Source organism: Argentina anserina, chromosome 7 (assembly GCF_933775445.1).
Source record: "Argentina anserina chromosome 7, drPotAnse1.1, whole genome shotgun sequence".
Taxonomy (NCBI): Eukaryota; Viridiplantae; Streptophyta; class Magnoliopsida; order Rosales; family Rosaceae; genus Argentina; species Argentina anserina.
Window position 1 is genome coordinate 10319494 of NC_065878.1, and position 26771 is coordinate 10346264.

A 26771-nucleotide genomic window follows, 5' to 3' on the forward strand; every position below is an offset into this window, starting at 1 on the left:
TTAATTTACCTCACAATCACTCGTCCTGATATCTCTTATGTAGTTAGTATTTTCAATCAGCTTAGTGTAATAGGTAGTGTGATAGTGGTTGTGACAGGTAGTGTGACAAAAGTTGTGACAGTGGGTGTGGCAGTTAGTGTAAATAGATAGTGTGACAACTTCTGTGACAGGTGGTGTGATAGCGGTTGTGACAGTAGGTGTGACAGTTAGTGTAAGAGGTAGTGTCATAGCGTCTGTGACAGTGGTTGTGAGTTGTGACAGAATGTGACATGCCGAGAACAAATATGGAAATATGTGAAATTTTGTTAAAATTCAAATGAGATTGGTATAAATATACTCAAAAGGAAGAGAATAGCTAGAATTAGGGAACCTTGAGCTTCAGTTTTGCTGGAATTGCTTGGAGCACCGCCATCGATAGCGGCAACCCTTTACGATAGTTGTTGCGCCTTGTACGGTTGGTCGATTCGGAGTGGGTAGTATGTCAAATGAAAGAGGAGAGCGAAATCTTTCTAACGGTACTATATTTGTCAAAATCTATCGCTGAAATTAGAAAAAAAAAGTGAGAAAAGGTAAAACAGTTTATAAATATTTTGAAAATGACTTTTTTTCTCATTTTATTGACTTTTTTTTAATTTTCACCATTTTTATAATTTTCCTTTAATATAAGGCAGGTCATCAAATAGCTCTCTTATAAATGTACTTGACCAAAGACAGGCAGTGAGTTTGAATATTTGAACAGTCATGCTGTGGTTTTTCTATGTTTACGGACTTCATGTAGCCTCTTCTGCTCTATCTACTCGGTGATGTACACTTCTGCACCGTAGTATAGTCTTATGAAAAAGAAAGTAGCCAGTAACATCAATTCGTGGCATATGTTAACACATAGTAGGGGAGGACGGGAGGTGTTAACTATTTAGATTTCTGGAAGGTGCGTGGACTTGTAAATATATTTGTTGAGCAGGTCTCAATCACTGAAGAGTCAAGAGTCTGAAGTCTTTGTTTCTTATGAAAGACTAAGCAAATTATTGATGAAGCAGCTGTTCTGCTCGGTATCCTCCTCTGTGCTTAATATTCTGAATTTTCTATGATGATGAAGAATTTATCAACTCCTCGGTTTAACAAGTTGATTCTGTTACTTTGGTTCATTTTGAAGGCACGTAATGATCAGCAATCCCAACCTTGCCAATGTCTCCCTCTAGAAATCTTACTCGGTGCACAAGTTTGGTTAGATAATCACTTGAGAGCAAAAATTCCTATTGGCAAACCGTGTCGCATGCGTTCTAGTACTTGGAAGAAGCCTCCACCTGGGTGGCTAAGTGTTTGCTTAGATGGAGCTTTTGATCCTAACACGATGTCAGGTGGTGTAGGGATTGTGGTAAGAGATTGGCATGGTAATTTTCATTCCGGGACAGCCTGCAGTATTGCTCAAGTTTCATCTCCAGCGCATATTGAAGCCATTGCAGGGCTTATGGCTTGCCGCCTTGTGCTTGATCATGGTCTCTTCCCTGTCAAGTTTGAGACAGAGTCACTTCAGTTGGTGCAGGCAGCCTCATCTCCGTCGTCATCTCATCTGCGACTAAGACCTATTTATGAAGATATTGAAAACTTGTTTGTGCAATTACCAGGTTGTTCCTTCACTCACACCGCTCGTGAATGTAATGAAGCTGCTAAAGAGTTGGCTCTTTGGGCATTAGAGACTCAACCTTGTGATGCTTATTTTTCTTCAACTCCGCCTGTTCTCGAGGAAGTTATCGCTGCGGGTCGATTGTAACACAATTCTCGTTTGTTGGAAAATGAATAACTATATTAGAATAAATTATCTTCGTTTCGTTTTCCGCTGCTCTTCCTTGTTCTTGTTTTAAGTTCGAGTAAAAACGTAATCTTTATTTTAGGTGTCGAAATCTTTGTTCCGGTTGCTAACATCCTAACGAGTTTACAGCCGAAGCACATATTGCACAGATTTTTTTTTACTAAATATATGCAGAGGTACTCTTTATTGGCTGAATCATTTTTTTTACTAAATATATGAACGGGTACTCTTTATTGGCTGTATCATGAAATAGTTTCAATCACAATTTGGCTGCTACTAAAACAAATCTACAATTCACACACTGAGCTCTAAAATAAAATTCTTGATCACTAACATATGGTGACAGCTTATGAAAATACTAAACTTCACTTGTGATTATAGTTGAGGATTGTTCTCATCTAAAATTTTACTACCACACCAGTTTGTTGATAAATCATTAGTCAAATCCTTATGCGCATTAAATGCTTATCACAGTAGTTATTATAATTATATATGCAATTACGGATATAAGGTGCCTTTCCCCATTCCAGAAACGAATTGACTCCTCTATATATTTGACTGTAATAGTACAACGACAACCGGAGCTGCGATGAATGACGAGAAGAGGAGGTTATAAAGATGGATCAAATCTAAATCATGTGAGATCAGTAAATTTCCTATCTTCCTGGCCGATTAATATGCTGATATGGTATTGGACTAATGGACTATTGGTATATGTCATTCTTGTAGCATGGACTTATCATGCAACAGTAGTGTTGGCATATGCTTATGTTCGGCCATATTTAGCGTGACTATTAGCACATTTAAGCTCAAAAGTAACCTAGTTTTACAGTACAGGCAGAAAGCCAGCTACACTAATTGTGTAACGAGCTGCCCCGCAGCTCGAACCAACTACGGACGCGCCCTCATGCGCATCTCAAAGGGAGCTAAAAAAAACACATCAACTAGACTTAGTCACACATCGGAGGATGAGTGAATAATCTACATCAACTCAACCATAAAAAGTCAAACCCTTGACTTCATAAGGAACGAGAGCAAGGAACACGGCGTAGTCAGTGCATGTATACTACATTAACATTGGCACCGTCTATGGGAAACCGTGACAAAAAGTTCCCGTGATACACATGCAACACCTCGCAAAGCAATTGCATTTCAAAATGAGCTGGAGGACATCACATGCAAAACGTTCCTGTGATACACATGCAACCCGGGTGATGGTCACATGGAGGACATCACAGACTTTAGTTTAAACCATCCCTTACCCTCCACAAACGATCTCATTATCCTCCCCCCCCCCCCACTGGGACTGTTACGAGCACTAGTGCGACGCCCGACCCTGTGGCCGCTGCAAGATTGGCAGACATGGCAAATGACCTTGCCGAGAGTAAGCAGTGAGAGGCGATCGAGCGCGAGAAGGCTGCAACTTTACAAGCCGAACTTAAAAAGATGAGAGCGCAATTAGTAAGGGCTGAACGCAGTCGACAACAAGAGGAGTCACAACGCGCAATCAAAAGGGCGAGACCAAGTTAATCTGATCATTAGCTTAACCCCCTTCGAGCTTTCTAGGAAATGGCATCCATCCCCCAAGCACATTCGTAACCATGAGAAAGGGAGTATGAGCGTAGCTTCCCGCTTACGACCCCACACTGCTAGCACAGTCCAGACCCCACGCTGGCCTTAATATTACAGCGGCTGACTGCCATAGAGCAGCGGGACGCCAATCCACGTTGCCAACCAGTATTCGCAGGCGGGCCAGGTCCCTTTATCACGCGCATCATGAACATTGTGCGCCTACCACAGTCAAAGAGCCCAAAGATAACTTTGTACACGGGTGAGGGAGACCCATTCTGGCATATCGACAATTTCAAGAAAGTCACTGCCAGTAGAGAATTCGATTACACCACACTCTGCCACATGTTGAGCGAGACATTGGATGTTGACGCCATGAATTGTTTTTTCAAGCAGCCAGCAAATTCCAAGGACTCGTTTGCACAGTTGACCACAAAGTTGCTTAACCGGTTCATCCCCATGGTTGGCGCAGCGCACACCACGGATGGCTTGTTCTAGGTGAAGCAGGAAAGTAGAGACTCTAGGTGCTTTTGTCATGAGATGGCAGACAACCGCATTCAAATGCCGCAACTTCAACAAAACACTTGCTCTGGCTGCATTCAGGGAGAGACTACGGTCTGAGAATTTCATGCTCCACATAAACGTGGACCCACGGATGCGTGACGCCGCCTATGATGAAATCATGATAGAGGTGTTATGGTATGCTCAAGTAGAGTATGTCACATATGAGCAGAAGAGAACACCCATGCCATCAGATAAAAGTAGTGTGACGGAGTCGTCCGTACTTCCATGCACGGTCCTTATACAACGCGAGCTTTTTCCTGGCAATGAGGACAGTAATAAAGGAAGGAAGAGGGACTGGCAACAATAAAATCTTCAAAAAGAGCGTACTCATGATCGGCAGGGGTGCTGGGATAAACACAAAAGGCTGGGCGGCGAGCACCGTGACAACAGAGACTTTCGTCAAGTTAACGCGATGGGTCACCGCGGTGACCGGACACCACTGAGATGAGAAACCCTTGAAGAATTTTTCGACAAACACAATGAGACATTGAGAAAGCCAGGGAGACCATAACACCCTCCAGCCGAGGCAGATACTGATAAGTGGTGCAAGCTCCATGAGAATAGGAGCCATAACATAAATGATTGTAGAACCCTCCGCGAAATGAGAGCCAACGATGATATGAGAGTTAGGGAGGTGCATCCAAGAGCACAATAGAACGTTGTGGCAGCGGTTGAAAACAAACGCCGCATCAATGTAATTGAGGGTTAACAAGCATGTCCAACCGGGCAAAAAAGTGGGGGGAAACACCAAAAGGCAGAAGGAATGATGGAAACAAATCACCTTCACTGAAGAGGAGAAAATCGGCATCTCTTTACTCAACGACGACACATTCCTCATAGATGCAGTCTTGGGTGGACAGTGGGACGTGAGCAAAATGATGATCGATACGGGATCCGAAGTTAATGTTCTCTTCAAGGGATGCTATGAAAAGATGGAGCGTAGTGGTGAGAAGTTAGTACAGGACCACGAACCACTGATCAGATTTTACGGAGACATAACGCAACCTCTGGGCTCAGACTACATGAAAGTATGCATTGGAACTGCGCCATGCACAGTCTGTTTCGAAGTTGAGTTCATCGTAGTCGATGCCTACAATTCTTACAAGGGGATAATCAATTGGCCTATCCCTCAACCGAATGTGAACCTTCATGGCAGGATACATGATGCTCATCAAGTTCCCAACCCCAAACGGAACAGAGCAGTCCGGGGATCACAGTCCGTGGCGAAGGAGTACCAAGCATGCGCAGTCAGGCGCACGTGCAACAGGCAGGAAAATCTTAATGCTACATGCCGCAGCAAACTTAACCGACAAAGTTATTGATGCGAGAGACGGTGAAGTCACAAAGAGTAAGGGTAAGAAAAATACTACGCCTTACAAAGCCAAGACACCGGTGAATCCCAAATCTTCTTTGAGGAGCATCACACCCTTCCCACACCACCCAGAGCGAAAGATCAAGAATGGCGCTACCCTTAGCCCTGCAATAGAAAAGGATCTAACCAACATCTTGGGAGAGAGCATGGAAGTATTTGCATGGTCATACGAGGATATGCCTGACATCATCACACACGAACTACACATAAAACCTTCCACATATCCAGTCAAACAGAAGCGTCGCAACTTTGATGACGAAAAAAGTATCGCGATACGACAAGAGGTAGACAAGTTGAAGAGCATGAAGTTCATTAGAGAGGTCCAGTACCCAGAGTGGATTTCAAACTGTGTCATGGTCCGTAAAACCAATGGAAAATGGCAAATGTGTGTGGATTACAAGAATGTGAACAAAGCATGTCCTAAAGACAGCTTCCCTCTACCCAGAATTGACCAACTAATTGATGCAACAGTAGGTCATGAGTTGCTAAGCATGATAAATGCCTACTCTGGATACAACCAGATACGCATGAACCCTGCGGATCAAGAAGCTACGACCTTTGTTACGGATATATGCCTTTATTGCTACAATGTCATGCCCTTTGGGTTAAAGAATGCAGAGGCTACATACGTACGCTGTGTTACGCAAATGTTCGATAAACACATTGACACTGAGATCAAAGTCTATGTAGACGATATGTTGGCCAAAAGCGTCAAAGCTGAGGACCATGTGGCTAACCTCAGAATCATCTTCAACGTGCTTAAACAATACACGATGCGGCTGAATCCACAAAAGTATTTTTTTCGGCGTAATGACAAGCAAGTTCATGGGCTATATCGTTAGCCAACGCGGTATAGTGGCAAACCCGGACAAAGTGTAGATTATTCTGGACATGGCACAACCAAGTGCTTAAGAAGTATGTGGAGGCCCTTCAGGGGAGACTTGTGGCGTTATCACGATTTATCTCAAGGCTGACCGACAAATGTGAACCATTCTTCAAACTATCAAAGTGTTCCAAGAGCAAATTTATTGAGTGGACACCTGATTGTCAAGAAGCCTTTCAGGGGCTAAAAGATTACCTTGTCGTAGTACCATTTGTCAACCCCGAAGCCAGGTGAACCACTATATCTTTACCTTGCAGTATCCACAACCGCGGTTAGCAGTGCACTAGTCCAGAGACAAGATACCCGACACTGGAACAGTTAGCCCTCGCACTCATCGTTGCAGCTAGACCCCTGCGGCATTACTTTCAAGCTCACAGTATCCACATGCTTACAAACCAGCCTCTCAAACAAGTACTGTAGAATCTAGAGCACTCCGGGTGACTCAGCAAGTGGGCTGTTGAGTTGACAAAATTTGACATTAAGTACAAGCCACGACCCGTAATAAAGGGCCAGGTTGTAGCAGATTTTATTGCATAAATGATTCCCCGAGAAGAGACCGATACAGTTAATTCCGTTACAGCACCGAGCGGTGTCATGACGAACACCACCCCCATGGAGCTTACATGTGGACGGTTACAGCTATGCCAAGTCTAGCGGTACATGTATCATACTGAGCGGACCGGGGGGACTGGAGCTGGAGTACGCTCTCAAGTTCAACTTTATTACATCTAATAAGGTAGCGGAGTACGAGGCACTGATCGTAGGACTACAGTTGGCCCTAAGCACGGGCGCAACGAGTATCAACACATTTGGTGACTCTCAGCTGGTATTCAATCAAGTCACCGGGTTTTTCACCGCTAAAAATGAGCAATTAGAGGCTTACTTGACATACGTCAAGACACTATTGAAATTATTTGAATTCTATCACATCACCCAAATCCCGAGGGCCAGTAACATAATGACGGACTCCTTAGCAAGGTTTGCCACGGCGCAGCCACATCAGTGCCATAAAGATACCAGCATCGAAGTGCTCTTCCATCCTTCGACCTTACAGGAGATATGCCAGGTAGAACAACAACAAGGCTAGTGGATGGATGAGATCGTAGCCTTTAAACGTGATGGCAAGCTACCCGAGGACAAGGATGCCGTAAGATAGCTAAGGAGGCGCGTGGTGAGATACCACTTGCAAAACGGCATACTATATTGCCAAGGCCTTCTAAACGCCAACATAAGATGTGTCACAATTGAAGAACGCAAACAGATCTTGCAAGAGATTCACAGTGGTGACTGCGGTAATCACTATGGCAGTTTCGCACAACCCGAAAAGACACTGTGGACAGGCTATTACTGGCCCACACTTGCCGCTGAAGCACAAGAGTTAGCAAGATCTTACCACCAATGTCAGATACATGGACCTACACCACGACAACCCTCAGAACCACCATCATACATAGCAGCCCATGGATAAACTGCCTCTGGGGCATAGATTTGATCGGCCCACTTCCCGTCGGAAAATGCCAGTTCAAGTGGGTCATCGTGTGCATCGACTATCACTCTAAAAGGATTGAAGCTGCACCCATGGCCGCAATAACAACTGAAAAGGTCCAACGTTTCCTACAATGTAATATCTTTTACCACCATGGTACGTCGGAGTCCATCATCACAGACAATGGCACGTATTTCAATAATGTCCTCCTAATCACGTGGTACAAAGCAAAGGGGACTACGCTTAAATTTACCTCAGTCACGCACCTCAAAACTAATGGGCAAGTGGAGGCCGCCAACAAACTCATCAGAGGTCTCCTAAGGAAGAAGTTGGATGATGCAAATGGGCTTTCACCGAAGAAGCTTGACGAAACATTATGGGCAATCCAAACCACACCAACAGAGGTCATGGGCCAAACACCCTTCTGTCTAATGTATGGCACAGAGGTAGTACTCCCCATCGAAGTGATCCAACCAACACAATAGGTTACACTGTTTGAACCCGAGACTAATTTGGAGAACATCAACTAGACAAAGATCTCTTGGAAGAGAAACACATTGTAGCGCACCACCATAACATGTTGAACAAGTACCGCGTGGCACGCTTCTACAATTCTCGGATGAAGAGCCGAACACTTCAGCTCAGAGACAAGGACCTAAAGAAAGTTCAAACAAAGGTTACCGGACTACACCCGATATGGGAAACACCATATAAGGTTGTGGAGATCATTGCGCCCAACATGTACTATCTGGAAGACAAGTACGGAGAAAGACTAGCCCACCCTTAGAATATGGAACAACTTAAGTACTACTACAATTAAAGGTTCGCGCGTAGCACAACACTTAGGCACTTGGACTGTTTTAAGTACTTATGGCACACTACCAAAGTTATTTTTGTAAATGTTCGACTATGGCCAAGCTATTAATGAAATGAGGAATTTTTCAAACCATTGATTCTTATTACACCAGTACACACTGACGCATTACGACAACCAAATTCTTTATTCATACTATTGAGCGTGTAACGATATGTATATAGCACAATCACACAATGTTTGCTACGGCAACAAACACAAGGGAAACGAGAAACTTTGAAGGCCCAAGGGCTTTAGTTCATTAAATTGATCAACAGAATGGCACAAGGCCCATTACAGATAAAGCCAGATAAATACAAGAAAAAATGCTTAAAGAGGGCGCATCGAGTACAAAGGGAGTTCATCCATTTCGCCCGCATCAATCTTCCTCAAGCACCATATATTCATATATACTCTCTTCCCGCTCATCTCCCACAGCTTGGACTACGTTGTATTGCTCAGGTTGTGTCGTTTGCTCGCCCAGTATCTGAGTCCGCCGTTTGCCCCGGTTCGCCTTGCGATGACTGTGCATCCTAGCGCTCTGCGAGGGAGGAGTAGGAGAAAGAGTCTCCAAATTAGAATCAAACTTGTCATTATCACAAGATAAACCGGTAGAAGAAGAATCATAGAATCCCTTACCATTTTCCTCATGCACGTCGTCGTCCGCAGTAGAAGGCAGCTACGAGAAGGGTGGCACTACCTGATGTGGCATGGGTGGCGCCTCCAATCCTTTCTCCTTCAGCCGCACCTCATAATCCGCTGGGTCCAGCATCTCCAGCTCTTGGAGTTGCACCACCATGTCACCCACAACCGCGACATAATACCCTTTCAGGTATTTCATCATCTCTGGTGACGTCTTGAAAGCTTCAACTGCGTTGGCCGAAGCCTTTTCAATTCCGTGTGTTTTCTCGACCGCCGCTTCCTCCGTCACCTTCTCAAGCAGATCCTCCGCTTTTGTTAAAGCTGACTTCGCCGCATCCCTCTCCGCAATCATCTGTTGTGCCAGAAATTCTGATACCTCTCGCTGAGCAACCTCTTAACGCAGATCTTCTTGTAGATTTGCTGCATTCTCTAGATTTGCTCGGGCATTAGCCATGTCGTTCTCTAGTAGCAAAACATTTGTAGCGTACCCGCTATTCCACTCCGTCACTTCAGCGAGCAAGTGTTGCTCATCCGTGACTTCCTGCTCCACGTCAAGTAGGTTAAACACCAGCTTCGCTTCCCTGGTTGTGGCCAGACCTAAGGGACTGCGCACATCCAAACCTGATCCCTCAGGCCGCCACAGTCCCCCGATCCCGGCATGTTGGCCTATATGCACCAACTTCTCTAGGTCTGCCGCACCGAGTTGGCTGAGAGGACTGCGGTCGAGGGCTGAGAGATCCTCATACACCCAGGAGTCGGTAAAAGTCAAGGGCCCTTTCTGAGTGGTTTTTTTTTCCTCTTGGGTTGCGGTGGTACGACCGTCATATCGACCACATTCTCAAACACGGGTGGTGAGCTTGAGGCATCAACCTTAGCCTTGCGCTGTGTGGCGATCACCTTCTTCTTCTTCTTCCCCTCCAACGACTCTGCCGGCATTGCCAGCCGCGGATCGGAGTCTATCTGCCCCACTTGCTCCGCATCGCTGCGGCGGGGCATGCCTTCACGTTCTGATAGTCTCACGATTGACACGCTCGACTTCAAGTTATGATAACGCCAACCTTCTCCTCGTTGCACAAAAAAAAAATAACCGTACATTAGTACACAACCATTACGCAACAAACAATCAACAAACTCATGACACCTACAGTTAATAGCTTGAAAATGTGTGAGGATACGCTCTTCCGGGAGATACTTCTTCCCGTGGATACGTTTGTACTCCCACCCACTCTCTATGATGAAGCTATTCTTTCACCAACCCGTCTCCGTGGAAGGCCAATTCTCCAACACTTGGAACTCGCTACGCTCATCCCGCTTGACGAATCGCGCAGTCCCTCCATTCCCGTTGCGCTAGTTGTAGTATATCCTAAAGAAGTGGAGTACCTCCGCCATAGTAAGAAACTAGCATCCCGACATATGGAAGAGTGAGGAGACGTCGAGAATCACCGTCCACATGTTGTAGCTTACCTGGCCAAAGGCTAAATCAAACTCTACCACCAAGTACTGCAGCTGCGGATCTAATGGTAACTCCACTCCCAGCCGCCAACACGGAAGGACTAACCAGCGCGTACCCCTCAGGCAACATCGATCCATACTCATCCGCCTTAATGGTCCATGCTACGACTGTATTTGGCAGTTTGAGCTCCTCCACATATCTCACCATTGCGGCAGGGTCTACCCCTTACGGCTCCTCCACTTCCGACTTCTTCACCCCGCCATCGAGCCAGCGCCATACATGCACTAGACTTAATGCCTGACTCGACGTAGACGTTCCAGACGCACTCGTAATACGCTCGCGCACGCCTGGGTCTTGGTCTGGCACCATATGTACTTCGCTCTCCATGTTTCCTCATGGCCTGACTCCATTGAATTTGCTGACTCACTACTATCCCAATTGGCTAACATATCCGCAAAGACTGCGGCGCGACTACTACTACGCAAGGAACTACCTCTGCTACGCCACAATAGATTCAAGTAATTAGCCTCCAACTCACTCGTCAAAGATTCGGACGATGTCGACGGGGACCGAATCCCCCTTGCAGGTGCAGAATCGCTGTCAATTAGTATATTTGTCCTAGGCATTACGCCATAGCAAGCAACACCCTAGTCAAACACGAACAATCTAAACCTAGAAGTTAGAGAGCCAATCAGGTCTAGCCTATAGTACCGCAATGAAGAACATGAAGAACACGAAAAATAGGACAAACACCAAACCCAGATTCAGGCGACATTCATCGACAACCACCCATAAAACACCTTAACTAGCCGGAAAACACATCCCCACATATCAAATAGACCCAAAAACATAAATTTTGAAGGAAACCAAAGGCCAAAACCCACTGCATCACCCCACAACCCAAAACCTACCAAAACATGCAAACAAGGATAAGGGGTTTCGACAGATACATACCTTGGAGAACGATTTGCACACCAACTCTAGCAAGGTTCCGATTGAGGGCGAAAAATGTGGTCCAAAGCAAAGGAGGAACGAGATTATACTTGATCATACCCGTCGATCTCTCACAGGCAATTGCCAGCCGTTGATGTCTAAAGGCATAAGCCGAATCACAATCGTTGACCCGAAAGGCGTCATCCCAGATCTCGCCACGTGGCACGAGTTACTGGGGCGATGCCTCAAAAACGTACGCAATAACTGCCTCAGCCACTAACGTCACCTCCCCAAAATTGAACCGTCCAATGCATGTACGCTACGTGCCACCCGCAGTGCGAATAGCGCCTCTTCCGGGTCACGTCACAACACTCGAAGAAAGTGTCCAAAGACGTCCTACACATAAAGATTTACTACGCTATGACGGAAACACTACGCTCAAAGAAAGCATCTAAAGATGTCCTATGCGTAAAGATTTACTACGCTATGACGGACGCACTATGCTTAAAGACAGCGTCGAAAGACGTCCTACGCATAAAGATTTACTACGCTATGACAGGCGCTCTACGCTCAAAGAAAGCGTCCAAAGACGTCCTACGCGTAAAAATTAGCTACACTATGACAGACGCACTACGCTCAAAGAAAGCGTCCTAAGACGTCCTACGCATAAAGATTCACCACGCTATGACGGACACACTACGCTCAAAGAAAGCGTCCTAAGACGTCCTACGCGTAATGATTCACCATGCTAGGACAGACGCACTAAGCTCAACGACAACGCCCAAAGATGTCCTACACGTACAGTTCACTACGTTATGATGGATACATTACACTCAACAACCGCCCCATTAACATGCACAACTGAGAGGCGGCATCCCTTGACCGGAAAGTGGGGGGGACTTGGAGTGAGGTCTGATGGGCTCCGCAACGCTGATTATGGCAAAACGCTTAATTTTAACTCCCGAGTCAAGAAATTGCCTACTAGACTAGGAACTTGGGGAGACTTGTTAGGATAGACTTATGCCCAACCATATTCAGCGTGACTATTAGCACACTTAGGCTCAAAGTAACCCAGTCCCGCAATACAGGTAGGAAACCAGCCACACCAGCTGTGTAACGAGCCGCCTCACGGCTCGAACCGACTATGGACGCGCCCTCACGTGCATCTTAAAGGGAGCTCCAGAAAACACCTCAACTGGACTTAGTCCCACATCGGAGGATGAGTGAATGATCTACCTCAACTCAACCATAAAAGATCATACCCTTGACCTCATAAGGTAAGCAAACTAAACCACTTACTGTTACTCTGCAGAAATTACTATCTATCTGACTTAGCATCGGAGAGTTGAAAACCATACCGCCATGGTCTCCACCCTAACCATTTGTGCTACTTGTCAGGAACGAGAGAAAGGAGCACGGCGTAGTCAGTGCATGAGTAGTGGAGTGTATTGACATAGCGCAGTATACTACATTAACAAGTAGTGAAACGTAATTCACATTATCAATAAGACAACAAACACATGTAATGCATTTAAAATGGTACTTTCACACACACACACATGTAAGTATATAAGATGAAGAATAATGTCAAATTCGGTTGTGCATGGTCACAAATAATCAATACTAGCTAGACACTTCAGAGAATGCTAGCTAGACACTTCAGAGAATGCTAGCTAGCTTTACCTTCTTCTACTAATACTCTATAATTCATACATACATGGCTGCTATTCTAATAAAAGATCTTTTGTTTTCGTTTATCTAAACTTCTTAAGTGATATCTTATTGTTCATAATTGGCCCTGACATTTATTCTATATACAATGTCTTATTTTTTATGATGTAATCGTAATGTTCGTTTCCTATAAACAGATGTACGTAGGAAAATAAATCTGATACTAACTGAGAGGCCAGGGCAATAACTTTCAAATCTCTGTCGAACTACCCTGCAAATGTGCTATAGTTTAAGTAATAGACAAAAGCCAGTAACATCAACGCGTTGCATATCTCTAGTCTCAACCCCTTGTAGGTGAGGTTCATTTTCAGATTCCACTGAGCTTTCAGTTAGTATTGAGGAGCAAAGAGAAAATTAATGAGTCAAAAAATTGTTGTGAAGAAGAATTAACAGGGTAGTACCGCATAAAGAACATCAATACACATATTTGTTGAGCAGGTCAAGTCCACTGAGCTCATTCTTTCATATCAATAATTGACTTCATCAATTTACATGTTTTTGGCCATCTTGTATTTCTAATCTCCATTATTGCTACTTCCTCTACTCTGCCTCGTTGTTTCTCCAGAATCTCTACGAAACAACAGGTTAACTGGGGATAGTAGAGCCTACACGGTAGAACCGAATAGTAGACTGATGAAGTTGAGAAAAAGAAAATAGAAAAAACGAATGATTGGTGAAGAAACTGGGTGTTGGGTCCAGAGTATAAATATACCAACCATCTGTCATTCTCTCTTCATTGCTCACTAGATTCAAAGAGGATATCAATGGATAGCAAACCCCAAAAACAAGAAGAGAACCCTCCAAAGAAATCTGGGTGGAGCTGGTTCACGAGCTTCGAATATGACAAGGAAGTTGACAAACCAGGTGATGCCCGTAATGTTCTGCTAGTAGTTGCGGCACTGATCACTGCTGTGACGTTCCAAGCCGGAGTCAATCCTCCGGGAGGTGTTTGGCAAGACGATGACGATGGTCACACAGCAGGAAGAGCCATTTATGCAAATCACAAGGGGCCGTTTTATGTGTTCTTGATATCAAACACCTTGGCTCTTTCGAGTTCAATCTTCATCATCGTATTGCTCACTCATAGGTTTCCTTTCCATTTTGAGGTGATGATTGCCACGCTTTCTATGATTGTGACTTATGGATCTGCTGTATTTGCTGTGACCCCGAACGAGTCTGTGAAGTTCCGTTACATATTGTTCACTGCTGCGTTGCCTTATGTGCTGAGGTTCTTCTATCAGTTGTGCAGGAAGTATAAACATTGTGTTCATGGTCTTAGGTCCTGTCGAAACCCATGTTCCGACTGCTAAGCTTCTCATTAGTTGGGGATGCGCGCTATTAGTTTAATGTGAGTAGTATGAGATCAGTAGAGTCGTTAAGAGTATGGAGGAGATAGGAATTGCAATGTAATAGCCCCAACTAAGAGTATGATTCTCAAAGTAATCTTATGTTATCGTATTCGTATCAATAAGATCGGTATTTTGATCAAGAGAATGACTTATCGTGTCATTCCGGTGAATGCATGTCTGATTGTACCCGGTCCAAATTACATTATTTTAGCATGTCATTTTCAATAAAAGACATGAACATATACAACAAAAATGAACAAAATTTAGATGTATCCCCTACTCAAGATATGTTATATCTCTCTTGTAATTCCAATCTATTCATTGATCATACGCACTGTCCTCATCATCTCTTTTGTACGTTGCTTGATAGAAACCAGAGTATAATTCACATACTCAACAAAGCGTTTGCAAGTCGATTTGAAATTGGTTTATAAATATACATGGTTTCTTGGCTAAGAAGGTCCGCACGAATGGTTTTGGTGCGGATTTCTATTTTTACACCACTTTTCGAATGAGTTTCCTCATCTCTACCGTCTAGTATCTAGATAATATTATGTAGATCATCTCTGTAAATTTTCAGCCAATTTGGTGATCGCTAAGTCTCTCAAAATTGTGTTTTTCTGTTAAAAAGATGAATGGTTCATGTTTGACAGAATTCAGTCAGTGCATTTGTTTTTCGATTTTGAGGGCCTTAACGATCACAAAATTAGCTGAAATTTTATAGAGATGATCGGCATAATATTATCTAGATACTAGACGGTGGAAATGAGGAAATTCGATCGAAAAGTTGTGCAAAAATAAAAATCCGCACCAAAACCATTGGTGCGGACCTCCTTAGCCAAGAAATCCGCCCCAAAACCATTGGTGCAATATCGGCGATGCTCTTCCTAGTTCTACTCTTCACAAACCACCATCGCAACATCATCTTCATCAAGAATTTCCAGATTGTCTACTCTTCACAAACCACCATCGCAACATCATCTTCATCAAGAATTTCCAGATTGTCATCTCATGATCTCATCCCCTCTAGATCTATAATTTGGAGGATATAAAACACCTTAAACTTATATGAAATTCAACAATCAAACTATCACCCAACCTAAATCGAATAAAATGAGGAAGACAATAACTTGCATCATGTATTCTTAAAGAATATGGCCTAATTTGGGAAGAAAAACCTAGGGTTGAAGATCTATATGAGAGGTTGGGATTGAGTGTGGTGAGGTTCATTATACACAAAACTCATCTATTAAGGAATAGACAACACATTAAAAAATACCCTGTTTTTTATATTCAGGCGGGTCGGTTTTTGTCGGTCGGATTAAAAGCCTAACCCTCTTTCAATCTGGTTCGGCTTTTAGCTTTTTTCCACTGTTTTATTACGGTTCGGTGACCGAACCTTATTTTAGCGGGGTGGGTCGGCCGGTTTCGAGCCGCGGGTCGGTATGTGCCCAGCCCTACTATCAGTTCGAGAAAGGTTTTGGGTTGACCGGTATCGTGGCCATTGTATTCCAAGGGGTAAGCATATAGTTGTTTGAGAGAACTCCATGGTTAATTGATATGGGCTGGAACCCTAATCGTTAAACTTACGATTCTAAAATGGATCCTTAATTGGGCCCAATGTTTTTTTTTTAAAGATAAGGCCCAAAAAACTTGCTTTGCTGAGTAATGACAGTCATTAGTCGGTAAACATTTGGTAATAATTTACAATATTGTTTTGATCCTAATTTGAGGTACAGGCTAATGATACACTTTCGACACCAAGTGGGAACCAAAATATCAGACAGTCTATGACAAACTTGTTTTTAATTGTTTAGATTTGATCTATAATTCTATAAATATCATCATAAACTAGATAAATTTTCATTAAGATGACCCTTGAATTATATAATTACTAATATTCAACAATTCGACTACTGTCCTTTACAAACTTACAGTAGTAGCAGTTTGAGCACTTCTGTGTTTGAATCTTAATCTCAGAAATTTGGGGATTATCTACAGATGTTCCAACTATTTTTCTTGTTAAAAATTTTGTTCCAGAGAGTTCACTCTCTTTTATCCATCTATCTGTCCAACTAGGAATTGCACCATGATAGCACATGTTTCTTGTTCCCCTCTCAAGGTCAGTACAACTGTCTAACAAATCCAACTGTCAGTACCAAATATACCTCCAATATTGCACACTATTGTTCTTTTGGTAATTTACCTGACCTTGCTGGCTATACCAAGCTATATAGCTAGCTTTATGCATTCACCACTCATTTTCCTTCCAAATTGTGATCAAATATCCAAGTTGGCATGCATAGCCAACCAAAATAGTTCAAAGAATCCAACATGTATGGATAAGAACAAAGTATCATTACAGGCTTTGTTTTCCAGACTGGAATTCTCAACACCCATCTTTATATACATGCAAAGAAGCTCAGTTATAAAATCCAAATAGCCAAACCAACAGAGAAAAGTGCATATAGAAACCTAATGTTCATTTTGCCAACCCATAATATTGGAAAAGTACAAAAACTCACTACATCAACTACTTTTATGAAAGAGTTATCTCCCTGTAAAGCTAAACAGCAAGTTGCTGTTGCTTATGTGAGGGGTCATCCTCATCAAAGCACAAATGGAGCTTTAGTGATTTCCCCAAACTAAGAGAAAAATCTATTGAATCTAGAGGAGGTTGCAACATAAGCATTTCCCTTTGAAGGTAGGAACAGTAGGTGGTGAAGGTTGTGGGAGTCACATTCAAGTTGAAGCTCAAACCAAATAAAAAATCCACTTCAAGAAAATTCATCTCTGCTGTGCTGATCCCTCCAACTTTTGCATAATAAGCATTGTTGTAGTACCTGAATGTAAAACATCCATAAACAAAATTAGAAACCAATGGAATTTATACAACCCTATTTTTTGGATCAACAAAAAAGACATAATTTAATTTTAGACTTCACAGAGTTTATCAAATTTTATATGGTTTTGTCAACATGTGCATCTCGGTGGACTCTCCATAACTAGGAAAGCCAGATTAGAACATTGCTGGAGTTTGTTGGATTTTCTGATAAAACACTGTTGGAGACTCAACAACCACTTATTGTAATAAAAGATTATTCCAATATAAAGTAAGTGTATTTGTTCTGAAAATTAAAACTAAGCAATGAATCAACTTCTCTATCTGAAGCAAGCAAAGGGTTCAAACTTAAAAAATTTAGCAAGAACATATGCATTATTGTGCAGATCACAAACCAGATAATGCATCCATCAAATGCATATGTTTCAATCTGCTCCTATGCATAAATAATATTGTAGCCAAAACCAAGCTGTATGGACAGAATGCATGTAATAAGTTCAAGTTCAGATACTTACAAATCATCCATGAACTTTGCAGCCACCATAACACTAGTAATCAGCAACCGATGAACGTTGAACGAATTGATATGCAAGGAGGGCTGCTTCTGAGTAAACCGATCGAGATACACGTAAGCAACGATTAAGCAAGAAGGGCTGCAATTTGCATACTTGAAGATCCTCTCTAGGTAGCTCTGAATTGAAATTGTTGGTCTGGTCAGACCATGGAAGACTGAAACTTTCTGTATTTGGAACTGAGAATTGAGATCATTTGACTCAGCTACTCTCTGAACCAAAGAAGAGAGGAATGTGATGACCTTGTTCATCACAATTGGGTTCTCTAGCTCTGCCATTGAGATGATGGCAAGTTTTGTCTCGGTGCTTCAAAGTGTAGGGGTTTTTGTTGGTGTTCAAGTGTTTGAATATGGCAGGTGCTAAGCTATAAGGCTGCTGTTGAATTATATATAAGGGTAGTTATCAGTAACTTTTTCAATTTTGTTTTGTATGTTGCTTTAGTTGAAGAAAATGAGAGAAGGTCAGTGATGGTAGAGGGGACTCAGGGGAGGTCAAACAAGAGGAAAGTAAGAGCGCACATAATATTAACAAGTAGAAACTGTCTTTAGTTTTTGTTCAGCTAATGTCATTATGTTAATTGTCTCTTACAATCTTCAGCTGTTTATTTGTCTCCAAATTTGAACTTTTGATTAGAATTACATAACCAAAAACTGTAAGCGTCTAGCTATGTGACTTACCGGAAAATTGATTTTTTCTGGTTAAGCAGGTACAAATAAAGAATGTACTGAAGCTCGAGTATGTTCTTATTTCTTATAATTAGTGTTCTTTTTAAAAATAGTTTATTTTTCAGGAGAACGATATTGACATTGAAAAAGATGAGAATTCGGTATTTGATCATCATTGATGTCACACTTCCAAGTTCTAACACAATATTTCGAAGCCAGGTTATTGGGTACAATATTTGGGATATGAAGCATTATTTTCTCTGTACCAAACAAAAAATTATACAATCAAAGAGAAAGGTTTTTGGAATATCCTCCTGATCAATTAATTCTGACTTGTAGATCCCTATTTGTTTAGTGGGTTTGGGACTTTTTCTCATTTTCATGTAACATGTACTTGAATTTAGAGTTGGGCAATGATTTTGTTTCTCTTTCTATTTCAAACCTCACAAAGAGGGAAGAGTAAGGTGGATTAATTAGTGCAGCACTAATCACCCATCAATTACGTCATTTTCTTTTAAATGAATGTGGGGGGTTTTCTGGTGATTTGCTGTGATAATGGTGATGGCATCCCATACCCATCATGTGGTTACATGTGAGAATTTGTGATTGTAAATTTGTAGGGTGTCCCTTTATCAAAGGAGATCTTGCATCTTTGCATGTGTTGGGATTCCTATACAATTGGTAGGGACAACATGGATTTGCTCTCCTGGTCTACTAGCATTCATAATTTCTCATAGTATATATATATGCTGCTTATGTGCCAAGCAATATGAAACATTATATTACTTGAACTTTGCTAATTTAGGGAGATAATGAGTTGGGTTTCTTAAGATTGGCTCATGTGACGCAGATCTTCAGGCAATGTTAGGGTTATTGTGGGCAAAATCAGAACACCAGCTTCAGTTTATAGAAAACACTAATAAGTTAGATATTTATAAATAAGTTGCTTGTGACTGAAAATAGTCACGAGGTTTGAGGGGATTAATCTGTCAATCAAGTAGGTACCAAAGAACAAAATGTCAAAGTCTGTAGAGAGAGCAAGATTTGGACAGATTCATCCATCATAATCATATTGCTTCAACATTATGTTGTAAATTAGAACAGACATATAGCTTCACTTCAGCTTCAAAAAAAATTATTTCATTTCATTCTTACAACAGATTGGTATTCATTGTACCTAGTCATCTAAAGTATGATCCAAACTAGAATAATTGTGATTAGGGGAGTTAATTAATGTAGGAAACTTGTTGAAGTAGTTAAGTACAGGGTGGAAAGTTTGGAATTGAGGTACTGGGACGTCAGGAGTGTACAGTAAAAGTTAGCCGACCGGCGGTGGTAAATCAAACAATTTCAAGTCAGGTGCGTCTACGGAGGGTTTGGGAGACCGAGTGACATTTAGTCATTCGTACCCATAAGTACCTAATAAAAAGAATAAAAAGATTATGCGATATTAGCTCTTCCGTAACAAGAAAATTGAGATATCGAGCCCACCTATGATTTAAAAAATAATAATAGCATGGGGATTGTCAAAACTCAAAAGTGTGAAATCATAGCCGGTCGCCGGTGATATTAAAATCCTGGCTTAAGGGTTCGATGTGTTTATTTATTTTAGGGTTCTTCTTATCCAAATAATTACCAAATAGCTAAAATCCAAATACATTCTTTTGAATCCAACAAACCATTATTCCCATTGAACCCAAAACCTAAGGGCGCCCTCGATCTCGATCTAGTATAGATAGCTGGTGAGCAAAGTTGGCAAACTAGATAATATCTCTAAATCGCAATTAGGGTGAGATCAAATTCAAAAAAACAAGGAAATTATCGAAAAAAAGTCCATGCAGGCCACTCAGGAATATGCCGTTCTGGTAATATAGGACAAAAGAGAAGAGAGATTAAAAAAATAGATGCTTTTACAGTATAGATTTCATCAGTATCATCATTGAAGTTTGTTATTCTCTATCTGGTTCAAGGTTAATGCAATCTGCATATAGAATCCAAGCCTGCTCCAGCAAATATATCGGTAGGCAGCAGACAATCTCTACTTCTCATGCTCTGGCATATCATAAGTTCATTGCCATATACACCTCTGTCCTAACTCCTAAGTAACAATTAAATTTATGTTTATAACTCTTCTGTCACACATTATGCCGGATCTCTAATGTTAAACATATACTATGATATATATTGGGGACGCAATGGGGAGTATATATACATTAAGTATACTGGTTGATTTAGAGGTAAATGACTTCATGCATGTATCAGTAAACTAATTAAAGATCGATTACCCTAAATTTACCGATAGGGTACGTCTTTTTTTATACCAAACTAATAAGTTTACTTTATATATCGGTACATTAATTGATCGATATAAATTTGTCGGTAGAGTTGCACCACTTGCCTCCGTCCTCAAAGTTGTAGCTTAATGTTACTATACCAATCACGAAAATATCTTACTATACTCATTGACATGATTTTATTTCGAAATAGCTTCTGCTATTCAGCAATAAGTGAATTGGAAATGGAGGCGTGAAGCATGAGAGAAGCAAAACATGTTTGGTTTGAGTGAGAGCAACAAATCGGCGCATTTGAATTGTGATCAAGATTCAGAGGCTTGTCTCTGTTGCATGCATGTGCTGTTCATGTGATCCCCTTCAGAACTCCTTTCTCCCCGCCTTCGAGAATTGACGAAAACAAAACAAAACATAAACATAAAGCACGTACCTTGTAGATTTGCATGATTTGATACCACATACTATTACAAAGAGTTTCGGAATAATTTGAATATGAGATGGAGGAAATTATGGACCACCCCCCACATGTTCTTCAATTTTTAGTTCATGCTAGTGGGTCTCCTCTAACTTTTAATTGAATAAGACACCATTCCATGTTGCTATGGAAGATGAAATGAAAAAAATAAGAAGGATTGACACTAAAAAATTGGAAATAAAAATCTTCACCTCTCCTTGTTCTAAGCCTAAGTTTTGGACATCCATTGATTGGTTGATTAAATTATACCAAATCGATTCATTGAGATATGCCCAAATGTTTTACTTAACCAGGGAATCACGTTAAGCCAATGTTTAACGTACTATCCATGGAGTTTAGCTAGAAGAGGAGAGATTTCTTGTGCTAAGCCATTCACGTATCTCCAATTGAAAGAGATTTAGTAGAAAATCAAATCACTTTTGAATGAACATAAAGATAACCAGCATGTGTTTTCAATGGTTCATGGCATCTAAGATTAATTACTCCATTTGGCATCTTCAGGCAGCCATCGCCTGAGTGATCTCTCCAGTAGGCAGTAGACACCTCAGGCAAAAACGGAACTACAACATGAGGACGACGTATATGTATCCGACATATAGGAGACTTCCATACGTCTATCCCTTGGTCGATGTACAAGATGAGCAATTGTTCATCCATCTCATGTCTTTGAGATCGAAAATACTCAAAATAGTACTATCATAGAAAATTACACGCTACTGCTTTAGAAAATGAGGCGAAAAGCAGAGTTTGAAGTAGGAGTGGGCACGGGACGGGATGGTAAGGGACGGGGCTCATCCCACGTCTCGTTTCACTTTTTTGAATCGGAACGGGACAAAGGTTTTTAAAAATGTATCTCACTTGGGATTAATCTCGGTTGGGACGGGACGGGATCGGGACGGGACGAGACAAATCCCACTTTCCTCTTAAGTTAAATAAAAACCTATATTTTTATTTTTTTCATAAAAAAGTAACATTCAATAATGAAATTTAAAAAAAATGCATATTATGTTCAAAATATTATAATTTACCATTATTATTTGAGTTGATATAATTTTGGAGTTATTAAGAACATAAATTAGTTTCATTTTGATACAAATATATAAGAATTTTTAAGTTTTCATTAAAGGTGGGACGGGACGGGACGAAGCGGGATAAAAATTATTTGTCCCACGTCCCGTCCCACTATTATGAAGCGGGACGGGATCGGAACGGGATGAACGTTTTTAGACCTCCGTCCCGTCCCGTCCTTACGAATTTCGGGACGGGATCGAGATTTCCGTTTTTTATGCCCACCCTAGTTTGAAGCTCCTTCCTATCCGTTGTCATTAATCATTTTGAGCAAAACGTAAAGCCATCAGGATTAAACTATACCTTATATATTAAAGCTCTAGTCTCCAGTTTTGCTACAGTTTGTTCTTTTTTGGAGGATGGAGCAAGATAATCGATCATTCCCCTAGGAGAATTTTCAGGTGCGGACGTCTGTACCGACCGTACAAATTTGGCGTTTCCGGCGACGGCGGCCTGCAACGGCGGGGTGGACCACGACAGCCGCACTCCACACCTCCCGGCGGTCCCGTTTGTGCCGGCCGGAGCTCCATAAGCGACCCATGGCGGCCGGAATCACGAAATCGCCAGAATCTACCCAGAAATTTGATTTTTGCAGATTTCGACCACCGCGGGTCGTCGATGAAGATCTGGCCGGCATAGACAAGATCGCCGGGAGGTGGGTAGTGCGGCTGTACTGGTCCACCGCGCCGTTGCGGCATGCCATCGCCGGAATCGGGATGTCCACACCTGAAGAGCTCTGCATTCCCCTAATCTAATGTTCTAAACTTCTCATCTCCTCTAAGCAAATGCTCAATCTGTAGTTCAAATCTAGCGATTATTGCACCCACTAAAAAGCACTTATTCCAAATGAAATACCTAAATGATCTTTACTATCAGTAGAAATTACAAAAATGAATTGGGATGATGTGCTTGCATAGCTAGATGAGTTTATGACGTATAAACTCTGAATGCATAATAGAAAACAACAAGTTTTTTGCAACTCATTCATGTGAATTCACAAAACTAGAAAGGAGAACGTAAAATGGAAGAAATTATTATGCTTTTATGTATGCTCCCACCACTCATGTTTCGTTCTTTTACGTTAGGTCAACATAAACAACTGAAAACTGTGGTCCTAAGCTAATCAAACTACATAAAGATTTACATGCAGACCCACATATTACCCGGATGTTACTCGGCAGTGCAGAGCAGAGCAGCGCAGAGGTGTAAATGCCCTTCAGATATTCAGCTAATTGTACTTATCAATATATGCAGCTACTACAGGCAGTTGTGGGCATGGCACTCATCACTACCATGCAAGGTAGGAAGCCTTCTGAAACTTAAAAGATGCCATTTCTGCAAAAAACTTACCTGCACCTTGAATAAAGGATCACATGGTACTCTGCAACTGATTCAAGAGCATATCAGACCCATCATCTGACTTCTCATCAGCGTCCTGGTTATCGTTGGTCATATCTTTCTCTAATGAGAGATCATTATCACTAGATTCTTCATTGGATAAGCCTACAAGTAATGCATATGTCTTATTTTCGAGATATCCTGACTGCCTCAACAATCCCAAGAAAACCTCTTTGCTTCTTAGATCGCCTTCTTGCTCGCAGAATTCAAAGAAGGTAGTCACATTAATGGGCTTTGGTCTCCAACTCTTTGAACCCTCAGCCGAAAAAGCTTCTTTCCAGCAGGATAATGCCTCAGAGATTCTCTTCTCTGCAATATGCCCTTCAGCAAGGGCCTCCCAGGTACTAGAATTAGGTTTTCCTCCTGCTTCAACCATGTTGTCAAAGAAACTCTGGGCTTTATCAAAATCCCCTTCTTCTATGTAAGAAACAATGAAAAGGTTGGCAATTCTAGGGTCATAAGTCGGCTTGACTGGCAGCCATTCCTCAAAAATCTTTTCTGCCCCTTCCACATCACCTACTCTGATTAGAGAAGCAATGGCAGCATGGTAGCCCAAATTCGGGATACTGGGAAAACTTGATTTGTACACATTCCATACCCGATATATCTCATTTTTATTACCAACACTGCCATAAAGGCTTAAAAGATAATGGTACGGAATCCGATCCCGACCTGTGATTCTACTCTCAACTTTTTTAAGACAAGCTTCAGCCTTTTCAAACAGTCCCATCTTGATGTACATTGTAGCCATAGTGCTGAATGTGGTCCAGTTGGGATTAATGGTTCTGTCCAACTTCATCTGTTCAAAAACCTGTTCCATTCGTTCTGCAGATCCCTGAGATCCTCTAGATGATAGCCAGATATTGTATGAGTATATATCTAGCTGAATGGTTTTCTCCATCATTTCAGAAACAATAGATTCCACTTTCTCATACTCTTTGAGGTTCATATAAAGTGTCATCATCACATTATATGGAAGCGCATGCAATGCATGACCTTTACTTCTCATTTTATCCAACAAAGCCTCTGCTTTTTCTTGCATTTTAGCCCGAACGTAGGCATTGAGCAGAGCCCCATATATTCTCCTGTCCTTCAGATTATCTGGCAAGCTCAGGAAGTAATTTTCCGCACTAGAAACACCCCGAACTTTAGCAACAAGATCTAATTGAATTGCAGCATCACTACTGGAAAACCTAAACCTCTCTGCTCTGTTGATCATCCAATCATACACCTGCGGAATGCATGGGAATGTCAAATGTAACTCGATGGAAAACGGATGAAAGATATAATGGACACATGGCCTACTAAAATGGAAAGATGATCTTGAGATTGCAACCAATTTAAAGAGCAAACCATTAGGCACATTCACAAAAGGAGTCTTAATGTTTTCCTTACAAACAATATCAAGTTTTATCCTTACGTGATAATGTTTGTTTCCAGTGTGCATACTTCTAGACAATCTCAGTACCAAATTCTACTACAGCTAACCCATGTTGCAATTGATCAAGTTGCTTACATAGAGGTCGATCACTTTTTACAACATAAGCATCAATAACATCTGACAAGCTGCATTACCTTTTTGTTCCTCTTATTTAACAGTGAAAAAATTATGCACACCATGGAAATCCTATTTCTCTTTACTAGATTTTAGAATATAGTTAGACACTTATCTGATAAAAAAATTTCTTACACTGCCAGTCAAGTAAGATCCACCCAACAGGATTAACATTAGATTGCAGAGCATCCAATATGGTAGGCCAGTTACTAGGGTATAAAATCATTCTGAACCTGGCTACAAATCAGGCCTTAGAAAAGCTGAGGGCTTGACTTAGGAAACTAAACCATCATGGAAAAGACTTACTAAAATACAATCAGAAAAGTGTAAAGGTCATATTCAGTGCTGCAGAATCGGTCATTGATGGAAGAACATTTAACAAAATAATCTCACAATCACATTAACATTGCTACATGCCAACATTGATAATTTGCAAGTTTGTATGCTAAGACAGCTGCATTCTAGTTTAAATAAATCCAAACACTATTGAGTCAATCTACAAAAGCATTCTGAGTAAAATAAACATACCGAACCAAAAGCTGAAACCCATAATGCTCTTAAGCTAATTGAGCCATAACAACCACATCAAGAACGACAAAAGCAATATACAATTCAAACACCACGTAGCAGCACATACCCATCAACCAAGGCACACCCTTTAACACAAAACAAAAACCCAATGTGATCAACTTAACTGATCAAAGTCCCAAAACACCAAAAAAAAAAAACCATTCCAAACAAAACACAAACCTGTCCCCACAAACTAAACGAACTGAACCGAAAAAACACGACATACCCAACAACCAAAACCTACTAAATACTTGAACTACTTACCTCGAGAGCTCTAGCATAGCGCTTGTACTTCCTCAACTCCTTAATAACCCTCGAAAGCTCCCACTTGCTTAACTTCTTGCCCTCCTTCTCCCACTGGTTCAAAACACTCGACGAGTTCAGCTCCGGGTCGTCGGCCAGCAGCGATATCTTGCGGTATATCGCGTTCCATTTGACGATGGGTCGTCTCTCGTAGTCGACAGTGCCGTAGTTGTGGACTTTAGATACGGAGGAGGAGATGGTGCGTCTTTGGTAATTTATGGACTTGGGGAGGGTTAGAGTTGGGATTTTGGATGGGAGGGGGCGAGAGTAGGAGAGGGAGGAGGAGAGTGAGGCGTTGAGGTGGTGGGTTGAGGTTTGGAGGAGCATTTTTTGAGCGGCGGGGGGAGGGTTTAAGGGAGAGTTTAGCCTGATTTTTGAGAAATGGAG

The 26771-nt window shown here is 41.7% G+C and overlaps 4 protein-coding genes across 4 annotated transcripts; 2 read left to right on the plus strand and 2 right to left on the minus strand.

Annotated features, from left to right (window-relative positions):
• The first annotated feature begins 993 nt into the window (after nt 1-993).
• On the plus strand, nt 994-1980 carry LOC126803177 (uncharacterized). The gene is made up of 2 exons (XM_050530945.1): nt 994-1049; nt 1154-1980. The coding sequence occupies exons 1-2, from the start codon at nt 1029-1031 to the stop codon at nt 1769-1771; spliced, it is 639 nt and encodes a 212-aa protein (XP_050386902.1). The 5' UTR covers nt 994-1028; the 3' UTR covers nt 1772-1980.
• Nucleotides 1981-14026: 12046 nt separating this feature from the next.
• On the plus strand, nt 14027-14781 carry LOC126803180 (uncharacterized). The gene has a single exon (XM_050530948.1). The coding sequence runs from the start codon at nt 14061-14063 to the stop codon at nt 14604-14606; it is 546 nt and encodes a 181-aa protein (XP_050386905.1). The 5' UTR covers nt 14027-14060; the 3' UTR covers nt 14607-14781.
• Nucleotides 14782-17063: 2282 nt separating this feature from the next.
• LOC126803178 (cyclin-U4-1) lies at nt 17064-18409 on the minus strand. The gene is made up of 2 exons (XM_050530946.1): nt 18003-18409; nt 17064-17488 (listed from the first exon to the last, which is right to left on the minus strand). Exons 1-2 carry the CDS (start codon nt 18335-18337, stop codon nt 17212-17214), a joined length of 612 nt encoding a protein of 203 aa, XP_050386903.1. The 5' UTR covers nt 18338-18409; the 3' UTR covers nt 17064-17211.
• A 5131-nt stretch (nt 18410-23540) lies between these two features.
• On the minus strand, nt 23541-26757 carry LOC126803170 (pentatricopeptide repeat-containing protein At1g02150). Its single transcript, XM_050530934.1, has 2 exons — nt 26346-26757; nt 23541-25187 (listed from the first exon to the last, which is right to left on the minus strand). Exons 1-2 carry the CDS (start codon nt 26709-26711, stop codon nt 23928-23930), a joined length of 1626 nt encoding a protein of 541 aa, XP_050386891.1. The 5' UTR covers nt 26712-26757; the 3' UTR covers nt 23541-23927.
• Nucleotides 26758-26771: the final 14 nt, after the last annotated feature.